At 41.3% G+C, this 24,331-nt stretch overlaps 1 protein-coding gene across 5 annotated transcripts in view; it reads right to left on the bottom strand.

The window, feature by feature from the left end:
* ITSN2 (intersectin 2) overlaps positions 1-24,331 on the bottom strand; it is a 226,842-nt gene that overhangs the window by 15,029 nt on the left and 187,482 nt on the right. For all 5 annotated transcript variants that reach the window (XM_061607527.1, XM_061607529.1, XM_061607530.1 and 2 more), the window contains 7 exons: positions 22,183-22,366; positions 19,754-19,852; positions 19,402-19,569; positions 13,614-13,826; positions 5,633-5,754; positions 1,892-1,974; positions 1,233-1,316 (listed from right to left, as the gene is read on the bottom strand). In XM_061607527.1, coding sequence (XP_061463511.1) covers positions 1,233-1,316; positions 1,892-1,974; positions 5,633-5,754; positions 13,614-13,826; positions 19,402-19,569; positions 19,754-19,852; positions 22,183-22,366 — 953 coding nt within the window. The remainder of the gene's footprint in view (positions 1-1,232; positions 1,317-1,891; positions 1,975-5,632; positions 5,755-13,613; positions 13,827-19,401; positions 19,570-19,753; positions 19,853-22,182; positions 22,367-24,331) is intronic.

Raw genomic sequence — 24,331 nt, 5'->3', positions numbered from 1 at the left:
CTAACAAACGTATTATGGCATAAATTTTGTGGCTCCCATATATACACAAAATAGTCTTCAGCTGTGCTATTTTACAACGCCTAGCAAAACTCAAACACATTTTGCCAGCCTTGATAATAAAAAGAAAATACCCTGAACATATACAGGGTCACATTTTAAACTCGCATAACTCATCATTCCTTTTGTTCACTTCCTGCCTCGGGTTCTTCACCAACTCTCAGTCTACCCTCCCACGCATAGCTGTTGTGAAGATACAGTAAGAAGTACAGAATGGCTGCAAAAGGGGATTCATCGCAGGCATTAGCTCCTTTAACCAGATACAGAGCGCATTTATCATACAAAGGCCATATTCTTCCCTCTCCCCTCTCTCTGGCAGACTAGTCCAGCTGTGACGCTTCCACCAATCTTAATCTGGCCAGATTATTATGTGTTTAGAAGCTGAGCTTACTCCCTGGTGTGCAGGGGACTGATTCCTAAGAGGAGTTAGGCCTGTAGCTGTGGGGGACTGTGGAAAGCAGAGTGGTCTGCTTCCATTTTTTTAAATGATTATTAAAACTTTTTACTATTTTACTTTTACAGGTAAAATAGCAATGAAAAATACAGTCACCCTGCTCCCACTTTCCAGTGCTCTGCCCCAACAACAAACTCCAATTCTGAAGTTCCATTCTGAGCACATACACAAAGTAAGAGTACTGTCATTGCTGAGATGTGGCACCCATGGGCACCAGGTTGACAATCCCTGGACTAGGAAAAGAGACAAAAGCTCAGGGATTCCTGCAGCCTGATGGCCAAAATATCTTGCTCATGAATCACAGCTCTGACTTCACTCATTGCCTACCAACACTTGAAGGGGGGAGCAGCCTGTCTGACTCATCTCACAGAAATTGCTTAGAAGGTTGCCCGCACGTTATGTTTCATAGCATTCTTTCTAGAATGGCTAGAGACTTACTTTTTTAAAAAAGAAATGGAACCTCAGAGTCTGGGCTCCTCTGTTTGCACAGGACCTGATGCAATTGCAGCATTATAAATCCGGCCCTGCTCTCATTCTGTCTTCATTATATTTACAATACTGTTTTATTCTGTAAGTTCCAAACTATATAGATGCACATGTATTTTAGCTCCAGATATTTTTGCTTGGCAACTATTTATCTGTAATACCAAACTCTCTACACATTAGCTAGGTCAGCTTAAATTATATGGCCGAACATGAAGATCTATCCCTAAATAATTACCATTAGGTTTACATGCTTTTAATTCGGTTGCTTCAATCACATGCACCATCAAACGTCCTATTCCTGAATTCTTCTGTGATCGAGCTGAAAAAGAATAGAAAGTTAAAACTAATAATTAGCTTGGATGAAAAAACAAAGCTGGCAGAGCAACACGTGGAACAAACCACAAGCCATCTAAATTGGTGTGCTTGCACAAAAGCTGGATCAGTCACCACTGCACCAGCCACCCTAAAGTTTGACAAGTATATTGTGCAAGTACACCAACTATTTCTCCTGAAAACTCCTGAAGTTTAGGAACTCTCCTGGGGTAAGCAGATTCCACCTGCAATTTATATACATTTGTCTGGGCTGGGTAAAACTGGTGACCTAAGAAATAGATACTTTTCTTTTTCAGTTTCTCAAACATTCCTTCATTACGTAAACAGAATTCTTTTCTCAGCACTAACAGAACTGCAACTCAAAAAGAACCTAGCCTCCACCCATCCCTCCAGGCTACTTTTCAAGCCAGAGGTATATCTTAGGAAGATGAGCATGCCTGAAAATGTGATAGTGAGGATATGTGGCATTTAGATTAAGGCAAAAAAGTGTCACCAATGATGAATCCTTCCAATCACACTAGAATCCAGCCCTTAAAGTTCCAATCAAGCAGTGGTCAGCACCTTGGTAAGCCTTTTCATGTTTCTTCTTTTCAGTTTCAATATAATGTTCTGATGCTCCTTTGATTTTCTGGACCCAGGCAGTTCTGCAAAAGTGAGCATTTGTTGTTATTTTTACAAAAATAAGACAACCACAAAAACGATCCACAAATAGTTTTGCATTTATTTAATTTCTGATCATAAGGGGTGTAAATAAAATAGGAAGTAAATAAAATAGTAATGTTCCTTCACTAGATGGTTTTTATAATCAGGTGTCCATTAAACTGTAGATCACACAGATGCTAACAGAGCATTAGTTATGAGGAACAAAAATCAGAGGAAGCGAGATAATTTATTAATAATAATTTAATAATTTAATTTATGTGTCGTCTATCTGGCCAGTGGCCACTCTAGGCGACGTACAACTCAGTTACAATAAAATACATCATAATAATACAATACAAACGATAACAATTATAAAACAATGACAGTTCAGAGTAATAGGCAATTAGTCATAGAGATTAACCCTCCCCGGAAGTCCCAAAGGCCTGTCTGAAAAGCCAGGTCTTCAAGGCCTGGCGGAATACATTCAGGGAAGGGGCATGCCGGAGATCATACGGGAGGGAGTTCCAGAGAGTGGGGGCCGCCACTGAGAATGCCCTCTCTCTAGTCCCCACCAACCCAGCTGTTTTAGTTGGCGGGACTGAGAGAAGGCCCTGTGTGGCTGATCTTGTCGGGCGGCATAATTGGTGGCGTTGGAGGCGCTCCATCAGATAAACTGGGCCGAGACCGTGTAGGGATTTAAAGGTTAATACCAACACCTTGAATTGGGCCCGGAAAACAACTGGAAGCCAGTGCAGATCGAACAACACTGGAGTGATGTGCTCCCGGTGACGACAATTTGTAAGTAGTCGAGCCGGCACATTTTGTATAAGTTGTAGTTTCCGGACCGTTTTCAAGGGTAGCCCCACGTAGAGCGCATTACAGTAATCCAAACGAGAGGTGACCAGGGCATGTACCACCAATGGGAGCTGATGAACAGGAAGGTAGGGTTGCAGTCTACGTATGAGGTGTAATTGATACCAAGCTGCCCGGCTCACTGCCGAGATCTGAGCCTCCATGGACAGCTTGGAATCCAGAACAACCCCAAGGCTGCGGACCTGGTCCTTTAGGGGCAGTTTCACCCCATCGAACATCAAGTCAATATCTCCCAACCTTCCCTTGTCCCCCACGAGTAGCACCTCGGTCTTATCGGGATTCAGTTTCAACCTGTTCCTTCCCATCCATCCACTCACGGATTCCAGGCACTTGGACATGGTCTCCACAGCCAACTCTGGTGAGGATTTAAACGAGAGATAGAGCTGAGTGTCATCTGCATATTGGTGACACTGCAGCCCAAATCTCCTAATGATTGTCCCCAGCGGCTTCATATAGATATTAAATAGCATGGGAGAGAGGATAGAGCCCTGTGGCACACCACAATTGAGAGGCCAATTAGTGTGTGAACTTTTGAGGTAGGCACAAAACTCTCCTTCAGGCAGCATGTTCAAGAAAAGGAAACAAAATCTGTTTCTGTGCCTTGTTATAAGCCTCTCTTATCTCTTGCTGCAAACTTTTTCAGTCTTGAGATGAAAGGATGAAGCACTAGCAAACTTAAATCCAGTTATGACCAGGCCAGATGAGAGAGATTCAGATTACTCAAAGGACCCCTGGGGCAGAGCAGCAATGAAGAATCTTCTCCCTTTGGAAATATGATCAAGGCAGGCAAGTCTCCATCACCATAACAAACTGAGAGTTTGATCCAATGCTGCATGATCATGTTCCACTTGTGGGACTTCTCCTTCCCCTCACTCTGGAGGAAATTTTGAAGGCAGAGGAGAGGAGGGGGAGGTTCCATTGTGCAAGCAGAATGGCAACACTTACAACCTTTTGTTTCCACAGGACTACAGCAGGGTGGGCAACCTGTGGCCCAATCCACATGGGTGGAAAGGAAGGAAAAGAACAGGGGTTAAGAGGAAAGGGTGCTTTCTCCATTCAGTCAAAATGGTTGCAGAAAATTAGTCTAGCATTATCTAAATAGGTATGCTAACTGCCTGCAGAATGCTTGTTATTGGGCACTATACAAATACTGTTAAGAAATAAATAACTACACCACAAACATAGGTTCTTGAATACAAATCGAAGCAGGGCAAAAAGCTTTAGATGAAGAAATTTTTGTTACCAAATTATTTCCCGACAGATAGTTTTGCCTCTCCTCTGTATCTCAGTAGCCAAATTCACCATGTGAGGGGTAAAATACATGGAAACTTCCATGGCCTCAGCTAAATAAGAGTCACATCTAAGGAGTCTATTCCCTTCTAACTGTTCACAACACAAATCCATTTGTGGAAGCTGACAATTTCCTGGCTCCCAAAGGAAGCATGTATTATTGTAAAGAGTAAGATAAACCTAGCTATATGGGATGGAATAATCTCTCGAGAGGGTAAAATAGCAGAACATTTCAGATCTCCTATTTTATTATTTATTTACAATATTGATAGTCTGCTGTAAAACAATGAGTTGAGAAATGGTGTGTAAGATGTTGTCTAACAGATCTACAAGCACTGAAAGTTAACAATATACAAGTACTAAAAGTCAACAGTTTGTTACAGAAAATTAACGTGATTAATCAATCTTTTGTGATTGATTAATGACATGGATTCTGACTCAAACTGTGTAATTTGTCTGCCCTGGCTCTCTAAGAGCCATTAAAAATTTCAGCACATCTATGTCTAATGGCATGTTATCCACAGACAGTAGATCGTATACATCAGACTTTCTTAGCCTTTTTAAACCCAAACATTTAAAAAAACAACCCACACCTTTTAAACCTGGTTCCTCTAATTATTTTGTTCAAAGTTTCAAAAAGATTGAAATATAGTGATTTTTCATTTTAAATAACATTTTTGGCTTAATAATAAAAATAAATTAAATACTTTTGATTTTAAAAAATACTCTTTTAAAAAAAATCCACATGGAATTTTTAATTTCAAGGAGTCAGCTTCAATTATTATTAATGTGAGCACTGATACTGAATGTTCATCACAAGCTTTTGGATTCTGGGCACCGTGGAAGACAGCACATCTCAGGTCACTTCGACATCCAATCGATTGTGCTACTAGCAGAAAAACTAGCTTCACAAAGGTATGAAGATAAAAATGGAATAATGTGCAGAGCCTGCTCTCCTGTTTTGGGGTATACAGAGAAATATTTAGACCAAAACCTTTCCAAAGTGAATTGTTTGAAGTCATTTTTGTCAGTTGAATCAAATTTGAGTTCCAAAACCTCCTCTTGGAGATGCTCTGTCAAGGACTCAATGTCAATGATAAAAGGCTTCCTCACAAGCTTATGAGATAATGCTGAACTACTCTGCACTCATGATGATGTAATAAGCTGCATACTCTCTTCTCACCTTCCAAGCATAACATTTTATACTTTTATATTTTAATGTTATTTTTTACTTATATAGTACATATATTTTGGAAACACTCACCCCTACAATTGAGAAACAGGGCTAAATGTGGTGCCAACAATGGAGAAACTCCATCCTGTCCTTTGCTTAACTGAGACAAAGTAGAGTTCTCTTAGCCACTCCTATAGCCAATCTGTGCATTAATGTTCTAGAATACTCTTGTCTTTGAACCCACATAATTTCAGTAGCTATTTTTCCATGCAGGACTCCAAGCCCCAAAATTGTTCTTTCAGCTGAGCATTCTCTAAGCTCACCTTTCATTGATGTTGTCTGTTTTTAGTGCGTACACTTTATCAATGTGGGAGATGTGGAAAACTGGTTCATCACTAGAAGGATCAGTTGGCAATTTCACTAGGACTTCATTAAGAAAAACAGGCTGAAAGAAACACAAAGATAGCTTCAATCATAGGGAAAAATGCCCACCAACCAGCTGAAACAAAATGGTAATTAATTTCATTGTGTCTGAAGTAAGACCATCGTGAAAGAGAACTATTGCCATGCTAGGGAAGTTGCAGACAACCATCCAGAAAAATCCACAGAAGGTAAGATATCACTGGGAAAGAGCAATGCCTTCCTGCCAAATGCATGATAATTTTGTCTAATTTGTACCTCCTATTGTCTGGGACCAGTCCTTGATACTGAACTACTCACAATTATTTAGGGCAGATTCTGATGGAATACTCTTCTGCGACAGAGAATAAAACTGTATGCTGGTTTGAAGAGAAAACTTGTAAACTTCTGCCATGGCGCTTTCCTGAGAAATTCCCATTACTTTTCATAGGGCTATAACCTGAGAAATGTTAATCAATTAGTGAGCTACAACTGCATCTGTTGATTAAATTTGTATATATTTGCATATTGGTAAAGGTATTTTGAAGCAAGAACCATACTTTGTTTCCAGATGATGCACATATGCCCCATAGCAGGCATCATCTTAGAAGAGGCATCCCCTCATTGCAAGAGAAAAGAGGGATGCTTCTAACTTAAAGATCATGGTGCTTGCTTACCATCTGCAGTTTTTATAAATTCTGGTTTGGAAAACAATTGTTTTTAAATTGGGGAACCTTTTGAGTTAATTAAAAGTCTGTAAGAGAACGAGTTGTAAAGATCTATATACATCTATATATGGAGAGAGAGAGAACTTGAGTAACAGATAACACAAGTTATCCAGAAACATAAAGAAATTATGTAGCATAATTCATTTTATTAAACGATCAAAGGATCCATGTGGTATTATGTTTCTGGATACTGAAAAAGCATTTGAATGCCTAGAATGGGTTTTATTTTACAGCAAATCTTGGTAAAAACTGGTCCTGGGGGTAGATTTTATGAATGGATCAATTTAATGTATGCAAAACCAACAGCTTCAGTTTGCGTAAATGGGGTGAAATCTTATTTATTTAAACTTAATAGGGGAACCTGTTAAGGATGTCCCCATTCACCACTCTTGTTCGCTTTATCTGTTGAACTCTTAGCCGAAGCAATTAGAACAAGTGTACTTATTAAAAGGTGCAAACATAGGCAATAAAATTTAGCAAAGTTTCTAGGTATAACTTAATAAAGTCAGAATGGTTAGAGTATAATTTAAATAGAAATATAAAAGATAAAACAATATTTTGGAGAGACATTTCAATAATGTATCTTGGGATATGCATAATCTGGATATTTTTGGGGGAGTATAACTCATGCAAGAGGTTAAAGATGATATAAATAGCTGGACATTAAACATCTCTTGGATGGGAAAAATGACTACTATAAAAATGAGGGTTCTACTGAAAATACTATTTTTATTTTTAAACATTTCATTACAAGTACCTTCATATTTATTACTTAAATGGCAAAAATTATTAACCAGTTTCATATGGGAGGGGAAAAAGCCAAGAATTAACTGAAAAGGCATTATTTAAAGCTACATAAAATAGTTGTCTAGTATTTCCATGAATACAGAAATGTTTTGAAGCTGCAGGACTTGCATACAGGAAGTTTTGATATCAGTCTGATAACTCAGTATTCTCTGAATAATATAATATTGCCACCAAATTGGAAAACCTACTGTGGTACCAAAAACAATTTGATAAATAAATTTTCAAGGAAAACCTATGTCTAAAAAATATTTAATGTGTGGAATAAATATAAAAGGTAATTGAGCATAGGTGTATCCCCTTGTACAGCAATACTTTATAATGAAGAGATTGGGGATGAAACCTTAGGAAATTTAATGCTATGGGAAAAATATGGGCTGATGGAAATAGGAAAATTAACCCATAGTGGAATTTTAAAACTTATAATGAAATTGTTAATGAACAAAACCATCCTATGTTTTTCCAGTATCTTCAGATAAGGAATTTAGCTAATATAATGAATAGGTATGGTCCGATTCGAGAAAAATCTTAATTTGAAATTCTCTTGATGAAAGATGTAGTACACAAGTTGCTAAGCTAACTACATAAAATTATTGAGTTTAGAGAAAACACAAAATAATTATCAATTAAAATGCAAAAGAAATTTGGAATATGACATTCCATTTACTACCTGCAAATGGCTTTAGAAGAATGTTGCATAGCAAGCAATTAGCGTTACTCTAAAATAATCTGCTCCCATTGGTGGTACATGCCCTGGTCTCCTCTCGCCTAGACTACTGTAATGAGCTCTACGTGGGGTTACCCTTGAAAACGGTCCAGAAGCTGCAACTGGTACAGAATGTGGCGGCTCGCCTGATTAAGGGTAGCCGCCGCCGAGACCACATTACTCCAGCGCTGAAGGAGTTGCACTGGTTACCAGTTGCTTTCCGGGCCCAATTCAAGGTGTTGGTTTTGACCTTTAAAACCCTGCACGGTTTTGGCCCAGTCTATCTGAAAGAGCACCTCCAGCATCATCAATGTTGCCGCCCAACAAGATCAGCCTCAAAAGACCTTCTCTGTCCCACCAGTTAAAACAGCTAGACTGGTGAGAACTAGGGTGAGGGCTTTTTCAATCATGGCACCCACCCTATGGAATTCCCTCCCAAATGACATCCGCCATGCCCCCTCCATAATGAGTTTCCGCCGGACCTTGAAAACCTGGATCTTCAGGCAGGCCTTTGGGGTGGGCTAGGTTTTGGTGTTACTGTTGGAATTCTAAGGTTTTAATGTGAATTTTATGTTGTGCGTCTCCCAGAGTGGCTGGAGAACCAGCCAGATGGGCGACTAATAAATAAATGGTTTCTCTGATCGGATGGTGGATATATACCCTGTCCTGGATGGGGTTACACTCCCCCTAAAGGAACAGGTGCGTAGTCTGGGAGTCATCTTAGACTCTTCCCTCACACTTGAGGCTCATGTAGCCTCGGTGGCCCGGAATGCGTTCTACCAACTTCGGTTGGTAGCCCAGCTACGTCCCTATCTGAGTAAGGAGGACCTCTCGTCAGTGGTACATGCTATGGTAACCTCGCGTCTGGACTACTGCAATGCGCTTTACGTAGGGTTACCTTTGAAGACGATTCGGAAGCTACAGCTAGTGCAAAATGCGGCGGCCAAAGTGCTAACAAGAACTAAGCGGTCTGAGCATATAACACCTGTGCTAGCCCGTTTGCACTGGCTTCCAATATGCTTCCGGGCCAGATTCAAAGTGTTGGTACTTACCTATAAAGCCTTATACGGCGCGGGACCACGATATCTGTCGGAACGCCTCTCCCGATATGAACCGGCCCGTACACTACGGTCTACTACGAAGGCCCTCCTCCGGGTTCCGACTCATAGGGAAACCCGGAGAGTGGTGACAAGATCTAGGGCCTTCTCAGTGGTGGCCCCCGGACTATGGAATGGTCTCCCCGAGGAGGTGCGCCTGGCGCCGACACTATCATCTTTTCGGCGCCAGGTTAAAACCTTTCTCTTCTCTGAGGCATTTTAATTCCTGTTAATTGTAAATTATTATATTTTGATTTTAGACTGTACAGTTTTGTGTACAGTTTTGTGTTATTTTTATTGTATTTTTAATGTTCACCGCCCAGAGAGCTGTTGCTAGTCGGGCGGTATATAAGCTTAATTAAATAAAATAAATAAATAAATAAATAAATTAAATAAATAAAACTTCTGTAAGGTACTTTTTAGATGGCATCAACTCTGGCAAGATTAAATCAGATTTATCTAATAGCACATGCTAGGGGTGTAAATCTTTAAAAGCAGACATTTTGCATGTTTTGGAAATGTCTGAAAATAACCCTTTTTAGACCTCTGTGCTAAGAGAAATAGAAAATCTAAAAGTGTATATTTTACCAAGTAAAAGTGATAGTGCTTTTAGGTTATATAAGAGATCTTGTTTTGTCAGATGATAGAGAAATGGTAACATGCCTTTTACATGCTCAACTACAATCAGCTACTACTGGAGGAAAATGAGTGCTCCCACATCAGGTAACCAGATTGTGAGCTTTTGGGAAAATATTCAGATGGTAAAACTGATGAACGTTATGATAGTACGGGAAGGTAGACAGGTGGATAACTATGTTGTTGAAATATAGGCTCCCTTTATTATTTACTGGAGCAATAAAATACAGGAGAATGTTGAACCACAAATATTGTTGGGAACCTTATAAAAATGTTATGTTCTCATATTTACCTGCTGTTTTTGGCCACCTTTCCCATTTCTTTTATTCTCCCCTTAAATAAGTTGAATATTTGTATATGTATCATAGCTTCTTAAGAATTTAATTAAAAAAAAATAAAAGTCAGTTGGGGTGTGGCTTGTCATGCAGCAAGATGGACGTTTAGCTATGAGCTCTAATTCCAGCTTAGGCCCCTGATACTTTAAACTTAGACCCCTAATACCTTATCTTCAAGGCATCCTTAAATCACACCCTGCAAGGGAATGTCATCTAACTCTAGCAAACGGCTTCATAGTGTGAAAAAAACAGTTTTTCCTCTACTTTATATTCTGACACTTTAGACCTGTCAAGTGAAGATGACACTGTCATGGCGCATGATGGGAATAAGAGCGGTAAGGGCCCAAAATTGACTAAAGCTCCAGCAGAGGAGTGGGATCTGTCAGATCAATTTTGCATAATGAGGCAAGCTTTTACAAAGGATCCAGATGCAGCCTTATCCCTGGATCAGTGCTACACTGCAAGGCACTTAAAGATGTTGCCGGAACTGCTAGTGAGGCGCTTGACTTGGGGGTTAAGCAGCAGTCACATATTGACAGATTAAAGCTGGCAACTAGAGACATTTAAGGATGGAGGAACAGGAAAATTTGGGGTGCAGAACCAACATTAGATTTCGTGGTCTTCGGGAGAGATTCAGTAGATTTTCTAATTCAGTGGTTTAAGGAATTAAAGATGGAGCCTGAACTTGCTCCTCCTGATTTTGAACAGGTTTTTAGATTCCTGGGAATCCTGGACATGTAATTGTGAGATTTGACAAATATTATACTAAGGACAAGATCTACTGGGCCTTGTGAATTTTTTGTGTGCTGAAATACCAGAATGTTGATGTTCAAATTTATCAGGATATTTGTCCTGAGACATTAAAGTGGAGGAAGCATTTCAAGCAGTAATAGCAGTCTTGCAAAAGGTTGGATTTCAATATCGATGGGGGTTTTCCTTTTGTCTCATAGTTAAAGCTAAACTCTTCACAGCAGCGCCTTTGAAAGAAGCAAAAGTAATTCTCAAAGACCTGGCTTGGAGGAGACAACGGAAGAGGCAAGTGAAGAGAGGGGAGAGGAATCTGAGAGACAGTGCGGGATGGCAGAAAGTGAAAAAGGGAAGCGAGGAAAGGAGATGGATGCAGCTGCAGAGATGGCGGGGCAGCAGGAGACCAACACATAGATGGCAGTTACTAACAGGATTGGTTTTGCAGTCTAGTTCCTTTAAGTACTTAGGAACAGTAATTACAAAAGACTTGTATCAGCTCAAAAAGAGAAATTACAAAGGACTGCTTAAAGAGCTTTGACGGGAATGGGATCAATGGGAAAAATTAAATCTTACCTAGCTAGGGAGAGTAGCAGTGGTGAAAATGACTTTACTTCCTAAATTTCTTTTTCAGACTCTGCCAATTTGGCTTGATAAAAATTTGATCCACAAATGGCAAAGACTTATAAACACATTTATAAATGCACAGAAACTATCTAGGGTGAATAAAACCATTTCTGTCAAGCCTCACATAATTGGGGGGTTGGGTGTCCCAAATTTACGATATCACTTTGATGCCTGTCAAATTAAACAGTTGATACCCTTAATGTGTGGTGTAGTGGTTAAGGTGCTGGACTATGACCTGGGAGAGCAGGGTTCGAATCCCCACACAGCCACGAAGCTCACTGGGTGACCTTGGGCCAGTCACGGCCTCTCAGCCTCAGAGGAAGGCAATGGTAAACCACCTCTGAATACCGCTTACCATGAAAACCCTATTCATAGGGTCGCCATAAGTCGGAATCGACTTGAAGGCAGGCCATTTCCATTTTCAAAGTTGGATGTAATGTGTTGTAGCCTACTTCAATTCTTGAAACTTACCAGAGATGTTATAAAAAAGATTGATAATCTGTTTTTAAGCGCTACTATCCAGGTTTGGAAATTGTGGGTGAAAGTTTTGGCTCCTCATGAATCTCCATTGTTGCCCTTTTTGTATCATTCTAGATTTAAGGAAAACTTTAAATTTCAATAATATTGGCACTGGTCTATATAGGGTGTTGGATATTTTTTACAAATGGAATTCCACTTATGGAAGCCCAATTGCAGGCTGCTTTGCATCCCACTCCTTTAGAGTGGGTTCAAGACAGGCAAATAGGCATGTTTTGTCAAACATATTCACATATGCATGGTTCTGTTCAAGGTTTAACTTAGTTTGAAAAGTGGTTGTCTGAAGGGGGTGATCTCTATGTTGTACTGCACTTTTGTTATTAAGAGTGAGGGGACAGTTGATACCCTATGGGAACTCTGGGGAGCAGATCTTGGGATGGAAATCTTAGAGGGAACATGGAATGCCCCCCCTGAAAACAGTCACTGCCAGATTGTGAGAAATGATGCTTAAACTGATTTATAGGTGGTATTGTACATCTGTTAAATTTCATCAGATTAATGCTTCTCTATCATCCATCCATTGTTGGAGGGGATGTGGACTGTTTGGGAGTTTCTTCCATATGGGGTGGTTGTGTCCTGTGGTCCAAAGCTTTTGGCAATGGGTGTTTCAGGAGATCTCTTCAATTGTAGTTTAACTCATCCTGATGGACCCATGGCTTGCCTTAATCTCTGTATTTCTAGATGAGCTTCTGAACCTTACCCATAAAAAAATCATCTTTTTTTTTTAGAAGCCGCTTGGGTTGAAGTAGCACATCATTGGAAATACTCATCTCCCTTTACAATGGTAGGTTGGTGGGGAAAAAAGTGGGCTTTAGCATTAGCAGAAAAGTTAACTGAGAGGAATTGGTCATTGAGACGTGGCAAGATAAAAGAGACTTCTGAAGATGTCTAGTATTCTTTTGTTGTATATGTGGTACAGAAAGACAGAATGATATTGTCACCATTGTCACAAAAATCTTTTGGGTTAGACATAATTTCAAAGAGATTCTGGGTAATGGGTTGACTTAGTGCTTATACTTGTTTTTGGTCATAGAATCATAGAATAGTAGAGTTGGAAGGGGCCTATAAGGCCATCAAGTCCAACCCCCTGCTCAATGCAGGAATCCAAATCAAAATATCTTATTGTGATAATCAGGAATTGTATTTGCTTTACATGCCATAGAGTTTTGGGGTTGTGTGTGTGTGTGTGGGTTGCCTTCTGTTATTGTTATATGAAATTTATTGAATAGAAGTATTTCCCCCCCAAAAAAGTCAGTCAGCAACATGAAGGACTTACATGTGTGAAGCAGCCAATGCAAACGCTGTCAAATTAAATCAACACGATTTGAGATGTGCTAATTAAAGTATATTTAGTAGCCTAAAAACCTTGCATGAGCTATGCACACCTGTGGCCATTTCCATCCTTCAGAAGGAAAGCCAAGATTTCATCTAACCAATGCTATAATGTTTTTTTTTTTTTAAAAAAAACACTAACACACTAACGACAAGCAATCTGTCCATAGTGAAAGATGTGTATAATTAACATTCAGAATCATTACTATTGATAGGAGGCTGAGATGATACATTTAACTTCAGAAGCATAAGTAGACCAAGGGAGTGTAACAGATATTCAAGAGATTATTTCCATTAAGAGAATATATCTTTTCCCTCCCCTTTCCAAATGCACAACTCTTATTCTTTAATTTACTCACCACTTTGTAGACTTTGAATTGAGTATTTGATTTTGGGTTGAACAGTTTATCTGACCCTGTAGATACAAACTGCTTGACCATGTAGGTGAGAAGCAGGAAGTCACTGAAGAGAAATCCATACAGTTCTTTGTTGCTCTTTGTCTTGTAAAGTTTGCCACTGTGCAAAAGCTTCCGTGGTCCCAAGCAATTGGTCAGAGAGTTAAAAATCAGTTGCTAAGAGGGAGAGAAAACCAATGCAGCAATACACTTACTCCCAAAGTTGAGTGTCACTGCTGCTTACTGAGAAGAACAGGGGTGAGCCAACAGTTAAAAACATTCCAAAACACAATTACAATTAAAATATTCTAAAATAGTTAAAAACATTCTTTTATCAGTGATCTCTGGGTTGCCCGGAACAATCCCCTTCAGCCATCAAATGCTTGGGTAAAAAGGAATGTTTTCAAATTCTTGCTGAAAGTCAATAGTGATGGAGACAGATGCACCTCACTGGGAAGGGCATTCCACAAATGGGGAACCACCACTTAAAAGGCCCTGTCATGAGTCAGCACCAACAGGGCTGCATTTGGTGGTGGTACCATCAACAAGGCCTCACCTGGTAGTTGTAGGATCTGAGATGGTTGACACTGGGGACGATGCTCTTTTAGATACTTGGGTCCCAAGCCATTTAGGCCTTGACATGCTAATGCTGACATGCTGAATTGGGCCTGGTAGCTAACTGGCAGCAAGTGCAGCACTTTTAGGACTGTGACACATGGTCCCACTGGGCTGCCCCACTTACCAGCCTAGCAGCTGCATTCTGCCCTAGCTGTAGCCTTCGGACCATCTTCACGGGCAGCTCTATATACCACACATTTCAGTAGTCTAGATGGGAAGTCACTAGAGCATGGACAACTGAGGCTACGCTATCCTGGTCCAGGAACAGCCATAGATGGAGAATCAGGCTCAGCTGGGCATAAACACTCCTAGCCACAGAAGTCACTTGGGACTCTAGCAACAAATTGGAATCCAGGAGTATTTTCAGACTGTGAGCCTGTTCCTTCAGGGGAAGTACAACCCCTCCCAGAATAGATCATACAGCTACTTTCTGGACACAGGAACCCAAGGCACTTCTGTTTTACCAAGATTCAGCCTTAAACTAAAGGAACACTTTACAGGGGTGAAGTGGAATTGGTTTTTTGTAATTAACACACTTTCTCTGAAAGCCAGAAACTATGGGCCAGGCAACAAGGGATTATATATCCTTTGTGAGATTAATGTTAGATGCACATCATAATAATAAAAAAATGGTCTCCAGAATTTATAAATGACAGTTAGCATCTTCCATGGAATCCATGTTGGGGATCAAAATAATATGGGATCATGAAATGGGCTTGACCATTGCAGATGAGAAATAAGCAGCTCTGTTGTTAAGAATACCCTTTCACTCTCTATAGGCCTAAATAAGGGAAAACTCTTTTGAGCTGCAGTTAGCAAAAGATGCTGAAAGCAACAAAAAAGCTTTCTTCAGGTACATCCATAGTAAAAGACAGAGAAAAGAAATGGTGGTACAGCTACTCACTGAGAATGGCAGGATGATAACAAAGAAAAGGCAGAAGTGTTCAATTCTTACTTTGGCTCAGTCTTCTTCCAAACGAGGGTCTATGACCCTCCTGGCAAACATGATGTTGAAGGGGCAGGATTGCAGATTGAGATTGATAGACAAATGGTCAAGGATACCTAATCACTTTGAATGAGTTCAAATCTGCAGTGTCTTATGAACTGTTCCTAGCTTCAAAAAGGGCAAAAAGGAGGAGCCTGGGAACTACAGACCAGTCAGACTGGCATCCTGGGGAAATTCTGGAGCATATTATAAAGTGGTCAGTCTGTAAGCACCTTGAAAACAATGCCATGATTGCTAGAAGCCAACATAGATTTATCAAGAATAAGTCATGCCGGACTACCTTATCTCATTTTTTTGATTAGGTAACCCTCACGGTAGACTATGGGAATGCTGTGGACATAATATATCTCAACTTCAGCAAGGCTTTTGACAATAGCTGACATTTTAAAACAACTACATCTGTTTTGATTTTAATTATATGGCTCACGAGCAAAGTCAAAGATGCTATTAGAGGCAAGAAAGCTTCCATCAAAAAATGGAAGTCTTGTCCAAATAAGAACAATAAGGAATACCACCTTTGGTGAAAGAGGTCCAAGCAGATAATATGGGATGCCAAAAAAGAATTTGAGGCACATATTGCTAAAAACATAAGCACCACCAACAAAAATCATTAAATACATTAGTGGCAGGAGACTATCTTAGGGAGGTGGTTGGATACTTGGATGACAAGGTGGTCAAAGGTGTGCTAAAGCAAGATAAGGAGATTGCAGAGAAGCTGAATGATTTTTTGCATCTAGCTTCACAGTGGAAGATACAGGGCAGATCCTTGTGCCTGAACTAACTTTTGCAGGAAGGGAGTCTGAGGAACTAAGGCAGATAGTGGTGATGATGAAGTTCTAAACTTATTAGACAAAATGAAAACTGACAAAAAACGGTCCAGATGGCCCAAGAGTTCTCAAAGAACTCAAATGTGAAATTGGCTTGATACCTTAAGAATGGAAAGTGGCCAATGTAACACCAATTTTTAAAAGGAATCCAGGGGGATCCTGAAAATTAGAGGCTGGTTAGCTTATCGTTTGTCCCAGGAAAACTGGTGGAAAGTATAAATAAAGGTAAAATAAGCAAGCATATAGAAGAACAAGTCTTGCTGAAGCAGAGCCAGCATGGCTTCTGCAAGGGTATGTCTTGTCTCACCAACCTATTAGAGTCTTTGAGAGTGTCAACAAACATATAGATAGAGGTGATCTGGTTGCAGTGGCGTCACTAGCGGGGCGTGGGCAGTGCGGACCACACCCGGGTGACACCATGAGGGGGGTGACACCAAGAGCCACCCCGTCGCGGGGCAGGACACCCGCGCCGTTGCCTGGCAAAGGAGCCGAGAAGCGCTCCAGGTTGGTGTCAGAGCAGCCAACTCCTCCTCGGAGGCAGGCAGGCAGGTGGGCGAGACCGGGAGCAGCGACGGCGGGGGGAGGGAGGCACACCGGCATTCCCAGGCCTGCTTCTCCAGCTGGGTGCCCCTCCGGCGCACGCCCTCCCAGGGGCATGGCATGGGTGGCTGGCCTTGTGCGTGCGCGTGTGCACTCAGCAGGACATTTGGGAGCTCGCCAAGGAGTTACCACACTAGGTGACACCAAACCTAGTGACGCCACTGTCTGGTTGACATAGTGTAATTGGACTTTCAAAAAGCTTTCAACAAGTTACCTCACCAAAGACTCCCGAGTAAGCTCAGCAGTCATGGAATAAGAGGAGAAGTCCTCTTGTAGATCAGGAACTGGTTAAGTAACAGGAAGCCGACAGAAGGAATAAGTGGAGGAATGTAGAAAGTGAAGTCCCCCCAAGGATAGGTATTGGGACATGTGCTTTTTAATTTGCTCATAAATGATCAAGAGTTAGGGGTGAGCAGTGAAATGGCCAAGTTTGCTGATGATACTAAATAGTTAGGGGTTGTTAAACAAAAAGGAACTCTCCAAACTCAGTGGATGTGCGGTAAAATGGCAAATGCAGCTCAATGTAAACAAGTGTAACGTGATGCATGGTGGGATAAACCTTAATTGAATATATACGCTAATGGGATCTGAACCAATTGTAGTGATAGCTCAATGAAGATGTTGACCCAGTGGGCAGCAGCTGTGAAAAGACAAATTCTATGCTAGGGATCATTAGGAAAGGTATTGAAAATAAAACAAAAATATATATAAATTATACATTTGTGTAATGCTGTTATACATATCTATAGTGCAATAGCATTTGGAATAGTGTGTACAGTTCTGGTTGCCTCACCTGAAAAATCATATTGTAGAGTTGGAAAAGGTTCAAAGAAGGACAATCAGAATGATCAAGAGGATGGAGTGACTCCCGTATGAGGAAAGATTGCAGCATTTGGAACTTTTTAGTTTGGAGAAAAGTCGAGCCAGCGGTGACATGATACAAATTTATAAAATTACGCATGGCATGGAAAGAGTGGATAAGAAGTTTTTCACCCTCTCTCATAACACTAGAACTTGTGAACCTCCAATGAAGCTGAATGCTGGAAGATTCAGGACAGATAAAAGAAAGTATTTCTTCATAGTTAATCTATGGAACTCGCTCCCAGAGGAGGCAGTGATGGCCACCAACTAGGAGGCCTTTAAAAGAGGATTAGACAAATTCATGGAGGATGAGGGGATCAAAGGCTACTAGCCATGATGGCTATGCTCTGCCTCTAGATCCAGAGGCAGTATGCTTCTGAATACCAGTTGCTGGAAACCATGGGGGAGAGAGGAGAGTGCTCTTTTGCTCAGGTCCTGCTTGCGGGTTTCCCATGGGCATCTGGTTGGCCCACTGTGAGAACAGGATGATGGACTAGATGGGCCATTGGCCTGATCCAGCAGGCCCTTATATTCTTAGGTTCTTATGTGACTTGTTTATAGCTTTCATTGAAGGGGTGAACACAAACTTAAAAAATATGTTTATGTGATCTGAGAACCTAGAACCTAACACATTGTTAAGAGAAGCCACTTCTTCCCTATGATTAGACACATTTCTATTATTGATAATTCCATTTTAAAGCTCTTAGGCTGCAAAATTATTTTGGAACTGAACAGCCAAAACAATCTGAAGAAAACAGACAAAGCAACATAACATCTGACTGAATCTAAACACAGCATGAAGCAAAGCCTAGGTGGAAAACTCTCACAAAATTCAAGTTACTCAGAGATGGATTTCACATGAAACATCCGTGGCTTGGAAAAAACTTGGGATGGCCACATAATTAGTCCTGGGTATTATCTCTTGAAATACATGGAGCAACCACACAGAACCAACAGATTAGCTTACAAAAGTACTGTCAGAGGGCATGAAATTGTCTTCAGGTATCTTGCTACTTAGGCTTTTTGTGACATGTGACAGAAGCTACACATGCATAGGAAGCTCTATCATCAAATTATCGGGCATTAACCTTTATTAGCATCATGCTGGTTTAAAATATATCAATTGTTTGGGTACTCACAAAAATCAGAGAAACCAGGAGAAATGTAGCATCTAATGCCTTCCCCACTACTCCCATACATTAGCTGATCCTAATTTTGATGTACAGCTATTGTACTTTTTAACATCATGCAGTTGACAGAATTACATGTATGGGTGCTAAGCAAGTGCTACATCTGGTATGTTCTGCAGAATTCAGCATTTTGAGAACATTTTTAAAAGGCAAATTTCCAGCCCACCTGAAAAGCCATGTGCCATGTCTGCATTACTTGTAGTAGACAAGATACAGCATTTCAATACAATGAGTAATTCTTTGACTCTAACACTGCTACTCTCTTACAGTCCCTCCCAAACCCATCAAATCCCACTCTCCATATCCTTTCCTCTTTCAAATCATCTAGTACTAGCTGATAAATGTCATAGTCTTTGAAAACCTAAAATCAAAATTGTGAAAAATGAGCTGATATGCAAAATTGTTCATTTGCATAATGTATTCAGAACAAAAATGTGTGTTGCAGAAGACGGTTATTTTGAAATAAAAGTTTGAATTTGTGGTTTGTTTGCAGTGTGCATTCAATCTTATCAATTTAGTAAGGATTTATGCATGATTAAAGAGACCTTCACCCCTTGTTTCCCAACTTGGGATCTACATTTTACTGCATTTCAGCCACGTATGTCATCCTTGTTTATCCAGTTCTTACACACCACCCAAGCTACAGTTACCTCAGCAAGTCCTTCACACTGAACGTGAGATTGTATCCACTCAAGCCGGTCAGAATTTTCCTTTTCTCGCACCCCTTCATTAACCTGGGAACACAGTTCCTCAGCGCACTCAAGGGCCAGCTTCAGATTAATGTGATCTGGGTGAGTTTCAGGGGCATTCTCCAGAATCTGGTTGAAAAAACAGACAGACTAATGTAGATCATAAAGAAAAGTGCAATATTAAAGAAAAAAATCCATATATGTAGTTTTCTATATATTTGTAAACATACCTGCATTTTTCTGCTCACCCTCACACAACACAGTCAATCAAGTTAGTCAGCGCTTCAGAGAGAACAAATAATTTGATACTCACACTCTTTATGAGAAGAGGGTAGCGAGTAATTCTCTGCATAGGTTTCAACAGGAAGCTGGAGAGTGGCATTCCTTTACAGCGAGGGTCTGAAGCCAATTTCTATGAGTTAAACCACAGTTTTTGAGAGACTAGAGGATTAACTAGAGGATTTTCAATGTGCAAATAGCTATATAACCTTCAATTTGTTATACTGCACAAAGGGGCAGGCACTTGTATCTCTGTCATGTAGCTGGAGAATATTAAGATGGAGAGTGTGGCATGCCTAAGGCCACTCACTCTATTGAATTGAAATGGACTGCCTTCGATCCCGATTTATGGCAACCCTATGAAGAGGGTTTTCATGGTAAGCGGCGTTCAGAGGTGGTTTTACCATTTCCTTCCTCTGAGGCTGAGAGGCAGTGACTGGCCCAAGGTCACCCAGGGAGATTCATGGCTGTGTGGGGATTCGAACCCTTGTCTCCCACCTTAACCACTACACCACACTGGCTCATGGCCACTCTATTAGAAGAGGAAAAATCTGCGCTTCAGAGCTGGAACAAGCCTCCATTTACTCCAGTAGATTCCAAGCTAAGTAAAAGCCTTTTATATTTATAAACACATATCAGAATGACCATTCACAAGGAGTTACTCCCCATATGAGTCACTAACATAATTCAAATGGCCCATGCAGCCACATAAGGGTGCAACCTTATCTTTAATATTTAAGGGTTTGACATTTCAGGATTTGGTGAAGGGCATAATTGGCAACTTTTAGACAAATACATAAATTGCACGTGGATTTATAGTCATTCCTCAATAAGTGAAGAATGGCAGTCATGCAAAATGGTCACTTGGGTGCCTAAGCTGAAAGGACAAAGAATGTATCAAGACTAGGTATGCCATCCAATTAAAAAAACGTAGTTGGGCCTAGGGTTGCTCGCTTATACTAGTAAAGGTGTGGGGGAGCATCCAAACACAGATACAGCTGAGCCAATCACAAGGAGCATGATGTGGGCCAATAGCTTGACTTCTGCATGGGTCAACCAGCCCTCTTTTTCAAGGAAGTGGCTGGAGCTCAGTGGCAAAGCAAATGATTTGCATGCAGAAGGTCCCGGCTTCAATTCCTGGAATTTCCAGAGAGTGTTCGGAAAGAAGACTCCTGCCTGAAACTCTGCTGCTGCTAGCCAGTGTCAACAATACCGAGCTGGATGGACCAATTGCCAGTGCAAGGCAGCCTCTTACGTCTCTTCCTATGATTAAATCTACCTATGAGAAAAAAAATTCTAAAGAAAAAAGCATACACTACATTAGATCCTAAGGCTCTGCTGGCGAGAGCATCCCATGAGTGGAGTTCTGCTCATAGGATGCTTCCATCAGTGGAAGCGAGGCAGCATTTTTCACTGATTCCCCCCGCACCATTAAAATCTATTCTGGAGGGTTGAGGAATTTTCTGAAGCAGCATTAGAGGGGGCACAGAGAGCTGTAGGGGGAGCGGGAGATCAGCAAAAAGTCTATCCTCCAAGCTACTCCAGTGGGAGGTTCTAGAGGATCCAAATTCTTCAAAAGAGCCTTTCCATTCATGGAGGGCTAATCAGGATCCAAGTCTTTGCCTTTAGATGACAGGCACATGCTTTGAACAGGCTATAACTTATATGAGACATTCTTCATTCTCTCACGCTCACTGCAGGGAATGCCTCTTAAGGTGGTGCTTGCCATCTGCACATTTTATAAGAAAATTTACCTGGCTGAAACAGGAGAGATGAAAGAGCACACATTGCTAAAATCAGCTTGGCTTAGACCACTTGCTATTTGACTCTTCCTCTCCCAGAACTGTCATCTGCTTGGTTGAAGCAGAGGGAGAGGTGAAGTCTGTTCCATTGGCTTGGCTGGGGCCAACTGGCATTTGGCCCCTCTTCTCCTAGAACTGTCTCCCTCAGTGGCTATTCCATTAAACATTTAAGTAATTTTATGAGGAACAAGTGCCTGGATTTGCTTTTTTTCCTTTTCCCTCTCAATCCCTTTCCTCATTTGTATCACATATATTAGGCTGTAAGTCTGAGGGCTGGGAATGTGCTTTTTAAATCTAACCAGAACCTATAAATAACCTTTTTTTAAAAATCTGCTTGCCAATTAATGGAGACCATTGTTTTAACCGGTTAATCTGTTTGAACTTTGCAGCCATAATCATGACTATTCATGGAACAAGCTACCTTTAGGTTTGATAGCGCAACAGAGAAATGAACTGAGATCCAAGTTAGCATGCAGCTGAGGGGTACTTTACATAAAATGTTTGGAAGCTACTGATGTAAGTGTATGTTTACTTTGTGAGGAGAAAGGAGATGTTCCCTGATTTGGTAAATGTGGATAATGGAGAGAGAGTGTCTTATCGGCACCAGCCTCATGAAGAGAAAGGAAACATGACTGAATTAAGACATTACTGCATGACATACTTTCAAAAATTCTTTGAACTCTGGCTCTTCATCTGTTTTTTGCTGCAACAGTGCAGCCCCATTAAGCTGGCAGCTGCAGAACTGGATATAGGCTTGCATTTGAGATAATTCAGGAGCCAATATGTCTCCAATCATCTGCACTGGCATTTTTTCACCTCCAGACTTCTTACGCAGACGCAGGGCTCTGGAAGAAAAAAAATGAAAGAGGAAGCAGTTTTAATAAGGAGCTTTAAACAGGAACAAAACTAGGGAAGGACTCACAAGTTCTTGTCACACAGAGGACATCCTTTGTGGCAGGATCAACTCTTGTTGGAAATATGAGACATGTCGGTCTGTCATACCATGCCACCAAGGAGCTCATGCAGAATCCGTAGACTGCTTCCACTGTCATGGCCTAAATTATAGGCTCTTCAAGCAATCTTCAGAGGAAGGCTGGACATATCCAAGAACACTAAGAAAATGCTACTTAATCCCTATTCAGCAGTAGTATTTATGGACCCTTACACCTACCAACGTAATCCCACTGTCACTGTATAAAATGGAAATTTTACTTACCGTGATTTTCTATTTGTAGATAAGACTAGAGGACATTCCTGGTTAGGGATGACTACTACTGGTTGTGACAGGCAGGGTTTTGAAACTTCTTAGTCTCCTCTCCAGGGGGAGGAGTCGTCCCACCCTCCAGACCGAACTGACAGAGCAAGAACAACTCAACCCCATTAATGCCAACCAGGCAGGCGTTCTTTGAGCAGAACCCTGTACAAGGTAATAATTAGAAAAAGGTAATAGACAGAGACAGACCAGACAACTGGAGAAAAACATCACACAGTAATAGAGACACACATTACTAAGCATCATGTGAAAATGTAAGACGCTGGCAGAATCCCTAAGTCCCCAACCCCATGCTCCAGAAGGCCATAGCAGAGGAAGGAGAGGTGGGTGGAATGTCCTCCAGCCCTATCTACTAATAGAAATTCGTGGTAAGGAAAATTTCCATTTTTGCTAGATAGGGCTGGAGGACATTCCTGGTTAGGGATATAACAGAGGAGTATATTACTACACAGGTTGGGCTTCCTCTGTCTAATGAGGCAACACCTTCTGGAGCAGCTTCCTACCAAATGCAGCATCAGCTGAGGAAAATGAGTCTATTTTGTAGTGCCTGATGAAGGTGTGTGGGGAGGCCCAGGTAGCCGCCCTGCAGATAATCCTCAATCGGGAACCCCCCTTACATGCTGCTGAGGCAGCCACCCCCCAAATTGAGGGTGCTGTGGTACCCAACGAGGTTTCCTTACCCAATGTCTCATATGCCTGGGCTATAGCAGCCCTTAGCCAGCGGGAAACAGATGAGATGGTCACCTTACACCCTCTCGATTTCCCAGAAAAAGACACAAAGAGAGCCTCTGACCTAAACTCTAGTGTACGGTTGAGGTAGAAGTGAAGTGCCCTCTTCACATCTAATGAATGGTACCTACGTTCCTGAGTGCAGGAGGAAGTGGGACAAAAAGAAGGCAGGACCACTTCCTGGGACCTGTGGAAAACCAAGTTGACCTTAGGTTAAAAGGATGGGTCTGGATGAAGGACCACCTTGTCCTGATGGAATATACACACAACTGGGGGTCTGAAGACAAGGCCCCCAACTCAGAAACCCTGTGCACTGAAGTAATAGGTACCAGAAAGACTGTTTTAGAAGTCAGCAAGTTCAGGGGACAGGTAATCATCAGTTTGAATGGTGGACCTGTTAACGCCATCAGGACCCAGTTAAGGTTCCAGGTTGGGAACCTATGAACTGTCTTGGGAAAACAAGTGCAACCCCCTTTAGAAAGCGCTTGAGAGCGAAGGACCCCCCCAGACTGAATAGAATGCTACTAAGGGCAGCTGCTTGACGCCTGATGGTATCTGCGCTCAGCCCCTTATCCAGACCCAACTGAAGAAACCCCAAGAGGACCTTGACATCCCTGGACAATGGTTCAGCCACATTCTTAGAACACCAAGACAAGAAGACCCTCCATGTAGAGGAGTAGACCCTGTTTGTGGCTTGCCTATGGGAAGCCAGCAGAGTGTTATAACACTTTGCCCGTTAATCCCATGTCTCTCAACCAGAGCCACTCAGCCTCCAGGCCGTTAGCCGGAATAGTTCTGGTTGAGGATG

Source organism: Rhineura floridana, chromosome 2 (genome assembly GCF_030035675.1).
Source record: "Rhineura floridana isolate rRhiFlo1 chromosome 2, rRhiFlo1.hap2, whole genome shotgun sequence".
Taxonomy (NCBI): Eukaryota; Metazoa; Chordata; class Lepidosauria; order Squamata; family Rhineuridae; genus Rhineura; species Rhineura floridana.
The sequence above is the reverse complement of the archived record's forward strand: the minus strand, read 5'-3'. Positions and strand labels throughout refer to the sequence as shown.